At 41.0% G+C, this 13,857-nt stretch overlaps 3 protein-coding genes across 3 annotated transcripts; 2 read left to right on the forward strand and 1 right to left on the reverse strand.

The window, feature by feature from the left end:
- Positions 1–4,181: 4,181 nt before the first annotated feature.
- On the forward strand, positions 4,182–4,545 carry EAF02_009033 (uncharacterized protein; the record flags this gene model as incomplete). The annotated part of the gene is made up of 2 exons (XM_038905081.1): positions 4,182–4,368; positions 4,538–4,545. 2 exons carry the CDS (start codon positions 4,182–4,184, stop codon positions 4,543–4,545), a joined length of 195 nt encoding a protein of 64 aa, XP_038754978.1.
- Positions 4,546–5,544: 999 nt separating this feature from the next.
- On the reverse strand, positions 5,545–8,497 carry EAF02_009034 (uncharacterized protein; the record flags this gene model as incomplete). The annotated part of the gene is made up of 10 exons (XM_038905082.1): positions 5,545–5,798; positions 5,937–6,090; positions 6,153–6,378; positions 6,440–6,579; positions 6,634–6,751; positions 6,806–7,076; positions 7,123–7,237; positions 7,303–7,950; positions 8,018–8,288; positions 8,466–8,497. The coding sequence occupies 10 exons, from the start codon at positions 8,495–8,497 to the stop codon at positions 5,545–5,547; spliced, it is 2,229 nt and encodes a 742-aa protein (XP_038754979.1).
- A 375-nt stretch (positions 8,498–8,872) lies between these two features.
- Positions 8,873–13,569, forward strand: EAF02_009035 (uncharacterized protein; the record flags this gene model as incomplete). Its single annotated transcript, XM_038905083.1, has 5 exons — positions 8,873–9,385; positions 9,472–10,312; positions 10,470–11,102; positions 11,324–12,283; positions 12,353–13,569. The coding sequence occupies 5 exons, from the start codon at positions 8,873–8,875 to the stop codon at positions 13,567–13,569; spliced, it is 4,164 nt and encodes a 1,387-aa protein (XP_038754980.1).
- Positions 13,570–13,857: the final 288 nt, after the last annotated feature.

The following is a 13,857-nucleotide window of genomic DNA, read 5'->3' on the forward strand; positions in this document are numbered from 1 at the left end:
TGGAATATTCAATTGTCGGGATATGACCATGCGGATTCATTAATTGTTGTTGGTTCTTTGTATCCATAGCCAACGAAATTCCAACGATTGTATTGAGCCGAGGCATCTTGTCGTCCTTGTCCACATGACATTCAGAATAATCGTTAAATGTCATTTGAAGTTAAAATCTTAGTAAGCATTTCTTGGGAAACAATTTTTGAAAGTATAAACAACTGACTTTAACAAAACGTGTCACATGCAGACTCTTATCAATTCAGGGGATTGAAGCCACGCAGCTTGATACCTATGAAAGTTAGATTGCGCAAATTAAGGTTGGTTGGATTCCGAGGTCCCAACCTTAACTTCCACAAAAGTGCTTGATGGCAACATGAACTCCGGAGTTCCGATTGTACTTGAACGGAAACAACTATCCGTTACTGAGAATATTATAAATTACCTAGTGGTACAATATAAACAACAGTTAGAATGTCGTTTGTCATGAAACATTTCTTGTTACCTGGATCAATTTTTAAGAAAAACTATAGACCCATTAATTTGGACCCTTATCAATATTTCATCCTGCTGTGTCCTCATAGGATATTTTGAGAATTGAAACAGTTGGAAAATATTATACCGTCGTACTGCAATGCCTCACAGATCACCAATTCACTTACCATGCACTTATCTATCCACTGTGTATTGGATTCAGCGATAGTTTTCCTTAAGAATATGCCATTGTTGATGCATCTGGCTTTTCTCAAACAGATACACATGGATCTTTATCAAATCCATCTTACCGTAGGTCTGATAATCGGCGGGTGTGATCTTACGACCGGTGCGACCATGATAGAGGATTGCAGTTACGAGATAATATGTACCAGACTTGAAGTTATGGTTTGAGACTTACCCGGGAACCAATAAGATCTTGGATACCGTTGATGTTGGTTGGATATAAGTGTGGTGTTGCAAATCTTGCGTTTAGGCTTTTCCTCTTATGGCGATCAATATTCATCCAGTTAAATTTCCAATAGCGATTGGTCGGCCTGGTTCTGCTTTCCCGAGTGTTTGGAAATTAAGGACTGATAATTGTAAACAGCCACCAACTCGGGGAAAGAAACCCGCGCTTTCACAGCAATTTTCTAGATTAATGGTTGATTCTTCGAGGATATGTGGAGATTTCAAAGCATGGGGCATTGCTATAGGAAGTGATGCTACCATGGATTACTGCACTTTTGCCGCGAGCGCGGTATACACGATGTCAGTCTTCTAAAACATGAGGAATGGGCTGCGGTACTCGGGATATCATACCGAAGCTGTAGGAGCAAGGCATAGCATAGGATGAAAGTGAAATGTTAGTACGTCTCCCCAAGTTGGACGAATGCAAAATGCAAAATGAGAAATGCTGAAATTGATACATCTACCCTAACAACGAGAATCATGATGTATAGTGTTTATGCTGGACGTATGTTAGTACGGAATCCTTATACTATTCTAATTAACTGACCTGGAAAAAAGATGAGTTGGTTCATTTTCATGATACTACACTGGCATCACCCTTTTTGATAGAACCCTTTGAAAGTGGAAGTTATCTGTTCAAAATATCGGCAAATGAATTTCGTGGGGAATAAGAAGATCTCAATCAAGATGAGCAATCTACACCAAACCATTTTTATTCAAAGCTCGAGATCAAGTTTGCTTACAAAATTGATCTACTCGGCCCGTAAAAGGAGGGTAAAAGTTTCCCAATTTCACCCGAAACTATCCGACCATCTTTAGTCGATGAGTATCGGTCCTAACTTTTCGTAGTTTTTTGCTAGTATTCGGGAGTATATAATTTTCCGAGATCCGTGACCGGTCCAAATGAAATCACCATGCTTTTTAAGGTTCCACGGACCATTTGGAATTTTCTATGATCAACAATCAGATAAACTACCATTGGTAGGCTTACTTTTGACTTCAACATGAAACGGTAGATCTTGAATATCAATCAGCGTGACAATTATTAGATCGTTTTCCTGCAGTAGTAACATGCTTTTAAGAACATTAAGATCAAAACGAAACCGAATTCTACTAGGATTGAATCACAACCTGATATCAGGACGTTAAAGGGTCCAAACACTACAGTCAAAACCAGATGTATTGCTCCGATAAATCTATATTGCTCCGATGACCTAAAATACATGGTTTATAGCTTCTAGAACGTCGTTGTCTATCACTATTGACACGCTTTAGGAGAACCATGGAATGCGCTTATTTTTAGAGTGACAAAAAACCCAGAAGTCAAATCTACTTCTTCGAAGATTTCAGATGTATGACAGGGTATAAAGAATGGTCATATCCTAATAGAAAATCTATCAGTAATTTAATGTCGGAAAAGTTTTTAGAAGGACGTGTGTCATGAACTAAACTCTTGGCTCAAAGGATCATCACTTCTTTGAAGTTCTTCCCTTGTATTCCCAAGAGTAGATTGAAACTTTTCAATCCAGAAAATCGGAACGATACAGTAGGGTCTTTGTCCATTGGTTAGTGTTGCCACGTGGAGACGTTAGTGCCCGTTATAGCGTCGAACAGACCTTCTACCATCCCGCTTGGGTCGTCTAACCCCACCTAACCCTTTTATCAAAACATAATTGACAAGTTCTAAAACGTTTTCTATACAATTTTCAATCTCCCGGCTCAATGTTTTCATTTTTTTTTTCAACATATGAAATGACAGAATATCAATACAATGCCACTTATAAAATCATCTTCGGCCATTGACATCGCACCCCCTTCTGGACACGAATCATCTCAAAAAATCCCATCATGCACAAACTCAAAGTTACAGTTCAAACTGTAGCACATCCTCGAATGTATTTTCGAGATCTCTGAGTTCCTCTAGCACATCAGATTATTCTTTTGATTCGAAAAGATTGGAAATAATGAAAACACAAACGATAGAATGGTCATATGAACCCGCATCATCTTCAGATACGGAGAAAGGTTCACACAGCTCGAATACGTATCATACGTGGGAAGCACAAAGTCCAAATAAGAATTATGCTGGAAATTTGGAAATGGGAAAACTTTCATCGAAGAAACAAAGATGGACTAAGGATTAACGACTGAGTGTTTGACATCACCGAAAATTCTGTTTCTCTGATATATAAATATTAACTGCATGAAGAACCAGAGCCATGGTATACGCTTTCATATCCATGGGGACCGGGTAGGATATAGAACCGAGAGATCAGAACGGAAGTGATGTCTACTCGACGGCTCATTCATACCACAACCCATACTCGGACAGCACAAATCAGGAGAGGACAACCACTTGAAGGATATCCTGAAGGACTCGCACGTACAAATACCTGTCAGACTTTCGATCCCTCTGAATGAATCTAATTGAAGATGTACTGTGCAAGTATATTGGTACTACATACGAAGCGAAAAAGTCCAGATATAATCACGTGCTCAGTATTTGTAGGAAAACGACAAAGGTGAAGATATGCGAGGCAAGAATGTTGACCTAGCTTTCGAGCTCTCTAATTCACGCTTGGGGATATTTGTATTGGAAGCGACGCAAATTGGGGGGTCAAGAAAAACTGGATGTGAAACGGCAACAGAATGTTATCGGACCAAAGGGGTGTGGAGGAAAAGACTCCTGGATATATTGCACTGGAATTCCAAGGAATGCTCGGAACTGGAAGGAAGCTTCAGGGATCGACTAATTCGGTGGAATCAATGTAATACCAAAATCAAACTACATGATAGAAGTAGAAGATGTTTGATATTAGCAGGTCTACAGCGAAACACAAAGACTTCTTTGTTACTATTTTTGGGCATGTCTTCAAACAAAAGATTTAAGAAAAGGCATAAAGCAAAGCGTCTTCAATTGGGTGAAAGAGAAAAGAACAATGCCTCAATTAAATCCATAAAGTCATCTTAGACTCCCAACCCTCTTCGCCTCCAAGTTACTTCTCAATTCTCTATCCTACCAAATACTAAATCATCTGATAGAATTCACAACAAATACTTCACAGCAACTTCACCACCACCCCATCTTTTCACGAAAAAATGAGTCTCTCCAACAAAGGCGATAGTATCGTGGTCTTCACCCTTGTTACATTCTTCTTCATTTTCCTTTTCATCTTCCTAATCTATGTTCCCCGCTATATCTTTCTTAAGATCAAAAACCACAAAAGACACCAAGTCGAACAGAAATGAAAACTTGGTTTCAAAGAGGAGTTGAAATTACTGCATCTATAGGAAGACGAAATAAAGTGGAGAGGGATGCAAGAATTTCTCGATTTGAAGATATTGAGATGGGAGATATTTCGGGCTTTACGAGTGCGAATGTGAGGAGGGGTGCTGTGCTTGTGGCATTGCCGGAACAGGCTAGAGTTTCTGGTGAGAGATTGCCAAATTTAATATAAATGCTGGCATTTATGTTACTTGGTGAGTTTGAGAAGTAAGGTATAAGGTATGCTATGATGCTGGACATTGTCCCATACTGACAGGTAAGGATATAATTTCATTTTTTTTCTTCGAGTTTAATTTTTTCATATGTGAATATTAGGATTGTGAGTGACTCCAAAGATGTGGTCTATTTTGAAATCTCAAGGGATCTGGATAAAGGTATATGACTACTAAATAAACTAGTAATCTCCTTGTTTGACTAAAGAATAACAAGAGATAAAGACTCCTCTTGTTTGTGATTGTTCTTTGTACTTCTGACTGATCAAAGGCTGTACTCATCGCAATCTTTAATGTTTGAGCTCGCATCCTGTGATAAATCTCATAGTAATGTTTCCATGAGAAAGAACCCGCTGGAATTGTTGGAGTTTGTCTTGATTTCATAGAGGAATAACACTTCAAGGCACGTTCGCTTGTTATTTTGTGCTTGCTGAGCAATTTTAAGAATAAAAGTGCCATCGATAAAAGAGGTCGTGGGCCAAAATGTCTTTCTGCTCTCGAGCTAAATGTGCGCACTTTATCGGAAAAATGAAAAGACATGAATGGGTTTTCCAACTTTAGAAACATTCAAAACTCAAATCGATGGCTCGGTAACTGTGACTTACGAAGTCAAACCAAATCAACCAGCCTCGGCCCCACACATTCTGGAGTCTTGTGCTATGAACCACAGTATGCTACCCAAAGTGTCTGGTCCAAGTCTTGATTCCGGTGTTCGAGACTTCATCGACACTTCATCGAAGGAAGAGATCTCTTGTCTCATCTGCCACCCGAAGATACTAAACGTAGTTCAATTGATCGGATTCCTTGCAATGATTGAAAAACATACATTAGTTGCTATGAGTTTTTATGTATGTATCTCTTTTGTGTAGATAGAGAAGACCAGCTGCTATTGGTATTAAGATCTGCTTGAAGCTTCCAAGAATCCACAATATTCAAAGTACAGACTACTGAGACCCCCAAAAGTATAATCGCAAAGACTTTTGTTGACCCATAAAATATCAATCCCTCTTTCGTACTACCATGGTTAATAATGCTCAAATTTTCTAGATTTCAACCCGCAAACCGAACTAACACACTTTAACCCTAACTATAGTTGATGTAGGAATCCCTTCATTCACACCCCGGTGCAAAAGCAGCAGCAACCGAAATCTGTCCTTTGCTTACAGTAGTTTTGCCATTTTCAGTAGAGTACTTGGCATAATACTCCAGTAACATACCATTCAATTCGGGAAATATCTCAAGCTGAAATTGATAATGTGGCTTGACGATACTAATCGGTCCTCGCCTTACTGTTGTTGGCTTGATCAATTTTTTAGTGCGGAGGAAGGTCATGTCAAATATAATCCGGCCAGCTATTTGAGCATCTGGAAATGATATATTAACTATTGAGGACTTGTCTGGTGACGATAATCCAAATCTAGAAGATAACAGAATCGCACGGAAAGGGCGTGGACTCATCAAGACTGGTAAGAGAGAAAGAGACGAATTAGAAAAGGACGAACCATTATTTCTGTCGTGTGCCAAAGGAAAATGAGAAAGTCTTGCTTTATCCCAGACATAGAGCAATTCTTCGCATATAAATTTCTCTTCGTTCAATGGAAATGTGTAAATTGATGTGATAGGTGAAAACTTGTATTTTGGTGGGACAAGTTCCCCCTGTTGAAGAGTTAGTACCGCGTCGAATATTTATATTAGTGGAGTCAATAAGTAAGGTATACCTTGATGACAAAATAATTAATGACATGAACATATTCATCTCCATCAATTGGACATATTTCGCGATCTCTAATAAAGGTAGATTCAACATGCCCAGGATAACCCAGCAGGGGGTTCTTTTCATATGGCTCTCTACTGAAGGATCCGTAGCTGGATTGAGCTCTTCGCGCTGGACCGTTGGTTTTATTGAGTGCAGCTAGGACGGCACCACAAGATACCGCTGTGACTCTGTCCATCATTTGAGTCAATCACTAGCTGTAAACATTCGAAGAATATCTATGGAACTTACGGATATCCAGAGGCATCGTTTCCTGTCATTAATTTAATATCATAACCAACCTCAGGTTTATTTGACATCTCTCTTAAATAGTTTCGAAGATAAGACCTCAGGGATGGAGATGCTCCAAATCCTCCAAGTAGGAACACTTTCTAGAACATATGTTAGTTCATTTTGTAGAATAACAAAATCTCTTCAATGCATACCTTGACTTTTAGGTCCTTTTCAAGTGCAGTGAATAACTGGGTATGCAATAGCTTCTTTACCCGCTCCAGAAGAGGATTGAATGCTTCTTCCCAATCTTGTCTATTTCCGTAACCGAAGCTACGCTAGCAGGTTTTCATTTCGATCGAAAAGTTGATGCAGGGTAGAACAGACTTTATGATAAAGATATGACCATCGTCGAATCTTTTCTCTGCATTTGCCTTCAGGCCAGGAAGATGGAGACGAGTTTTTAGTCCGAAAACAGAGGTTACATCTTTGCGTCTCTTATGATCATTCTCAAAGTTCGGAATGAAACGATTGACAATTGATTCCAAGGATTCGCCGGCCGGCCACATATCGAGTAGATAACTTTCGTCTTTCAATTTGTTGAGAAGCATATTTTTTCCAGTTCTCATTGCGATAACTACTTCCACAATTGTCACCTCTTTAAATCAGCATGCTTAGTATTGTTGTGCAAACCTTTAACCTACCTCCTGGTGTAACCTTTTCCTCGCTCAATCTCAGAGGATGCTCTGTACCAATCTCATATGTGACCATGTCGACAGTTCCACCCCCACAATCTGCTATAATGAATGTTTCTCTCGGCTGCATAGAGTTTGTTAGTCGTGAATATCTCAAATTAAGCATTATGCATGAATGTATGAACTTACATGTACTGAGGAATTTCCTGCCAGCATATAAATTGCAGCTGCTTCTGGCTCAGACACAATATATGGTACGACAACTTTCTTCGTTGAAATATTTCCAAATTTTACAAGTCTTGCGGCGTTTTGTAGGGCAGTTTGAAGAATTCGGGATGCATTGGGACTCCAGATTGTTGGTACAGTCAAAGCAAACTCAACGACAGACTGACTAGAGAAGCTGTGGAGTTGAATGAGCTGCTCTTTGGTATGATTGAGAACTTTCACCAGAAAGTCCGTGAATATATCGAGCACATCTCTTGCATCAGGTTCATTTTTCGAACCATGTTTCCGAATAATGCCATTATCGATCAGAATCTCTATACTACGAAGTAGTTCAATACGGTCGTCATGCGTGTAAGCTGTCGGAACAAGGTGTAGCTTGGATCTTTTGACTCTAGTCCCGGTATTCCGGGAAATGTTTTCTCTGTACTGCTGGTGATGCACCTGGTAACCCCAGAGAAATTCCGAGGACTCGTTTCCATCTGACTCGGCATTTGCGTCTCCCACGTAAGTCAAAGGGTGATCTTTATCATCATATACGAATTCTTCCAATGTTCCATCGTGGTCGTCGGTATCTTGGGGCGCCTCCCTAGACAAAGGAATTGGTGAGTACCACTGTAAATTTAATTAGTAAATCTCAGGTATTTTGGATGCAATCTGAAGTAGATATGAACTGACTTACCGTCTCGGAAGGTACTTGAGGGCGAGTCCCACCAGCATCACCACTACTCAAATCATCTGGCCAGTTTTTAATGCTCAAAAGTTGTTCCGGAAAAGCTCGAGGATGCCGTTCATTGATAGGGTGGAAGAAATAGGATACAGATGTGAAGGTAGTTCCAAAGTCCACGCCAATGACAAATTTCTTTTCGGTCGTAAAATTCTTAGAATTTTCCCCAGCTATGCTCGCCGAATTAAACTCTCGTTCTCTCAGAGAGGATCTTGCGCTAGGCGCACTGCGTCATGCACTAATGCTCATTATTTGAAGTTGTTTGGGGTAGACTCGGTTTGGAGTCAAAGTCACAGATTAAGAGGGAGAAAGTAATGGTTCTTGTGAGGGGAAATAGATTTGGAGAATTGGACGCAAACAAGTATTTTAAAATGAATATTTGAATTTCGTGCCAAAATCTAACGGGCGTGTTTGATAATCAATGACTTGGTCCATTTTGAACATTTCAAGTGGATACAAACAAACGGATGAGAATTATTATGACGAATCAACATATTCTGACCAGCATCTCGGCAAGATGCATTTTTTCCTTTCACTGATGGTAACCGACGGGAAGCAACATCCATCAAGGATTCTTAGGCAGCAAGCTATCAAGGTTTCCACGCAATTCAAGAAGCCAGAACACCGTTTGAATTTACGGTAGTCGAATGTTTGAATAGCTTTCAGTGATCACTGTAGAAAGGCAAACGGTAATCTAAATTTGTGCTGGAAAGTCAACTATCTCTACATTTTGAATCGCAAATTATATTGGAAGCATCTGCGTGGTGTTTCTGCCCATTTTGAATCAGCCAAAAGAATCATTCAGTGAAAATGGGCTTATGGCCACTCGATCATGATGTGGTTCTCTTTGCTTGGCTCGACTTTTGCAAGAAACACGAAATAGATTGCTTGGCAACAATCGAACGAGAATTGAAAGAGAAGACTGAAATTTCTCGTTCAAGAGCCGCTGTATGTACCCACCTCCACTATATTGAGTGGAGATACCGCAAGCCAAATGAAAAATGCAGAATTCAGCATGATGAACTCGTGTCGCATATTGGAATTATTGAGACCGGATCTCAAGGTTTGCGGTACCCTCCGAAAGAAATGACTCCGAGAATCAGAAATGCTTTACGCGAATATGAAAAAGAGTACAGCCAAGATAGAATCCAAAAGTTGATGAAGGTCACATCCAAGAATAAGCCGAGCCAACTAAAAGTACAACCCCCTCCTCGAAGCTCGCCTCCAGTGAAGAAGCCAGAATTTTCATCAAGTCGCGTTCGAAAAAGGGTTTCACCGCTAGAGGACGGGGAGTATTCAAATAAAAAGAGATGTGTAGAAAAGGTACGCGTACTTTTGGTTCACTTGATCTGGAACGTGAATTCTTCCTACCAGCAGTTCGATTCAACTAACAATCTATCTCGAAACAGAACACTAAGTCAATTCCACCTCAAAAGCAGCGAAGAAAGCTTGAACTTCAAAGGCTTCAGCTTCCGTCTACACTAAAAAGTGCGAAGCTTCAACCGCTGAATGACAAGTTGCCCACCAAAACAAAACTATCAAATGTTCAACCAGAAATCTCACATCTTTCCAAAACCCCCTCCGTTGATGGAGAGGATGACGACAAAGTTACAGGACCAACTCAGAAACATATTGAGGAAGTTATATCAAAAAGTCAAGAAAGCTACAAGAATCGCTTGAAGGAGAAGGAAGCAGAAATAATTGCCATTCGCGAATACTGGGATTGCGACATTCGGGAACTCCACGAGAGAATTGAAAAGCTTCAACAAGCAAATCTGGAACTAGAAGCTAAGAATTCGAGTCTGGAATCAGCTGTTATCAATGTCCGTAATGCAGGAAGAAATCCATTGGCAGATATGATTGGTCAAAAGAACAGAGAAATCTGGAAATTAACTGATATGATTCACCGACAGTTTGAGGTATCAAATATCAAGGAGGCACAATTAAAATACATCCCACGTCAAGATGTTAAGATTGCGATGAAGGAAATTCGTCTGGAGTTAGAAACAGTGACTCAAATGCAAGAATTCTCAATTAGACCGATTTCAAAAGATTCGTGCAACGGGGACTTGGACCACTTGGTCAATTCTGCTTTTGCTTCTGCCGAAGGATCAATTGAAGGCAGGATTCGATTAAAGAGGCTGGCCTTAAGAATCGGTTCATCTGCGGTACTCAGCCTCTTGACCATAACTGCATTGAGAGACTGGGTTTTCCTAACAGATTGTCCACGGGTAGAGTTGGGATCTTTGAGTCTGATTGAAGCATATCGCGGCATTGCTTTTAATTAAGGTGAGCACTTTCGTCGATGTTTTTCGTCTTCTGATCATTCAAAACGACAGCATTATATCCTATACTTCTAGCTTTGGGGTTATTGTGATTATCCAGAATACTAATTCAAGAATAACAGGCCGATGGGATGAATTACGATGTTACGATTTCGGGGCATTCAAGGAACACATGAAAAAATCATACTTTAAGGAAGAATTGATTCGTACCGCCAAGCAGCTTTCGTGTCGGTTGTCAAGGAAATTAAGCCTTATATTCGGCAAAAGTCTTGAAGATATGGTAGAGAATGTCTCCTTTCACACGTGGGGTGAAGACTTGGAATCCTGGAAAGAGAGACAACACCACTTTGAAAAGCTTTTTCGGATTGCCTTGGAGTTGAAGAGTGACTATATAATCACGGATGATACCTATACCTTCGAATTTCTTCTGAATGAGACACACGCCAACAAGCCATTTGATGAATCGGAAGCTCCTGAAGGTTTTTGGCTGCGATTTTCTATTGGCGCATACAAATCGAAATCATTGGTGACTCAGGATGAAAGGGTTAGTGCGCTCGTCCAAACACGGAATTTTTTATCCTCTGTAACTGACGACTGGATTTGCGACTACCGGAAGGACCTATATCTCAGTATTAATCGAGCACATAATCCCGAAATCATGTTATCGCATAGCAGAGATTCAAGTAGACTCGCTGGGAGATCTCGGACTGATAGTCAAAACCTAGAGCAGGAGGCCTTTCAACCAGAAGAGCCTGGTACCTCGGAGATGACTTGCAACAATAGTGTTAGAATTGACGATATATCCGGACCGATGAGGAACATCCCACAGCTTCCTTGACAACTCTCTGGTATGTCATCAGAGCATATGTGCAAGATATGCAAGATGAACTTTGAAAAAAATCAAGGTTTGAGGTCGCATCAGAGAAATAGTAAGTTGAGATGATTACTTGAGAGATTGTACTAACATTCTTTCAAGGAACTTGTAGGCGATGTAAGGCATGTCGAAAAGTCTGGCCAACGATAGCTGCTTTGAAAGAACACAACAGTAAGAATCATAACGAAGAAATTGAAGATCTTGTGTCTAGCACGAGTGATCATTTGGAGCCACAGCCAGCAGCAATTCCCATTTCACACCGAGAGACTAAATCGAACGTGGCCATTGAAGAAGGTATATGTGAGGAGGATGATATCGAGGAGAATGATCTCGAGGAGGATGATGTCGAGGATGATGTCAAGGATGATGTCGAGGAGAATGATGTTGAGGAAAATGATGCCGAGGAGGATGATGCCGAGGAGGATGATGCCGAGGAGGATGATGCCAAGGATGATGCCGAGGAGGATGATGCCGAGGAGGATGATGCCGAGGAGGATGATGCCGAGGAGGATGATGCCAAGGAGGATGATGCCAAGGATGATGTCAAGGATGATGTCGAGAAGAACGATCTTGATTTGTACTCCGCAAAAGCCTTGGAAGTTTTGAGTAATGGAGAGGCAGATCATCCCCGCACCAAAAAATCTCGAACATGTTCAATTAGTGAGATACCCAGCAGCATCGATTTCGAGCAAGAAGAAGGAGAAGAACCAGGATCGGCAGGATCAGTCCCGTGCCTCCTTTCTACAATTGAAACAGACGATGTCAACCTTTTACCTAAAGGAAATAGGACTAGTGGCGAGGAAATTGACTCCGCTTCACAAGAAACAGAAGGCGAGGGACTAATGACCTCAGAAATTAAACACGCGTGGGAGAAAGTTGAGTACGGCGAAGGGGATATGGTTGGGTCTGAACATTATAGGCATCAATCTAATTCGCAGACAATAAAAGAACTTGACTGTCTAATCGAAATAGATTCGGATACTTTTGACACCAAAGAAGACGCGGCTCTTGATTTATATGGACAAAAAAATGAAGCCGAATCCGAAAGTTCAAGTACTACTGGTTCTTCCACAAGCGACATAAATTTAGAAACTTTAGGGACTCAATCTCCGGATCACTAGATCATTGCAGAGGGTTACGACACCTCAAACATTTTATTCGAAAGTCCTAGACTAATACCTGAAAGACGCGCAAGCCAATTGTTTTTGGTAACCACTGAGGACAAAGAGGCCGCGGATGAAGATGCGGATGGATACAGGAGTCCTGAAAATTTTATTGCGGAAGAACCCAAGAGTATGAATGCCGCTGAGGGAGAGAGTACCGAGTTGGGCGAACACCACGGTGGTGAGATCAACTTATATGATGGGAATATTGGAGTTGACCATAATGACGACGACCAAACAGAAGAAAACAAGAACTATGAAAGTCATGGTGTTGATGACGAAGAGGGTGTAAAATTGGACGATGACGATGGCAGAGAAGCCCCAGATAGTAGCTTCACTGGGGGAAAAACAGACGAAAACGAAATCATTAACGGTACAGGGACAGCTGAAGCAATGAACGGAAACATCAAAAACATCATCAGGGAAATGTGTGAAAAGTATACCGCTTGGATTACAGTCACCACAAATGAAACCACGGAAGTAGCGAGCAACGAAAGCATTGCGGATATATTCAAGAAACTTTGCGAAGATTTCACAGGTGGTGAAGTCAATATATATCAGACTCCAGAAGCAGATAGTGAGAAGCCCATTGACGTCGATGATATTGCATATCATGAAGCACAGGAACCCGAGGGGGTAGATGTCACTACGAAGCAGCATATTGAAGACTATGTCAACAACACTGATATGGCGAAAGACGAGAGTAAAATCGAAGTCGAGAATAAAGATTCTCTCCTGGAGCACAAAGTCGAGGAGGATAGAGTCATGGATGAGGATGCCGACGTTCACGACGATATGACTGCTGGAACAAAAATCGAGAAAAGCATCGAGTTTTCAACCAATGAACGAAATGACACGGAGAGTGACCAGCCACTCGCACGAGCAAATCAGAGCGCGGACAAGTCAATTGGTCGGAATTCTCCTGTGAATAAGGTGCAAGAACAAGACTCGAGTCTTGGGAATGAAAGCAACTACGGTAGGCCTTTGGTGTGGCTTTGTGACCGTTTCAGCAGGTCGCAACAACAAGGCAAGTCAAATGGTGCGGACGTTCAACCGGAAGTACAGTTGAAAGTGCAATCGGAGGTGCAATCGGAGGTACAATCGGAGGAAAAGAAAGATTTGGAACTCGAGGAGGGCGATATCGATGAAGTACAAGTCGTTCCCACGGAGTTTGCATATGATTGATTGAATAACGGAAGGGGGTTCTTGTAATTGGTATGCTATCTACAAATATGAGGTAATTGAACAACAAAGAGACGATGATGAGAAATCGAGAACCTATGAGTGTGATGCTTTGATAGAGAAGTGAAGATGGGCATGATATTCGACAAGCCACTAGCTCCGTCTCAATCTAACACGTGATCTGATGCTGTCCAAGCTTTCAAAAATATTTCAGGCTTTAGCCGTGAGTTTAGTGTCACATTACAGGGCCTGTAGGCTTCTCGGTCGCAATACCTACAGCGACATGTTTTG

The sequence above is a fragment of the Botrytis sinoallii genome, assembly GCF_014898435.1.
Source record: "Botrytis sinoallii strain Bc 23 chromosome Unknown BSIN_018, whole genome shotgun sequence".
Lineage (NCBI taxonomy): Eukaryota > Fungi > Ascomycota > Leotiomycetes > Helotiales > Sclerotiniaceae > Botrytis > Botrytis sinoallii.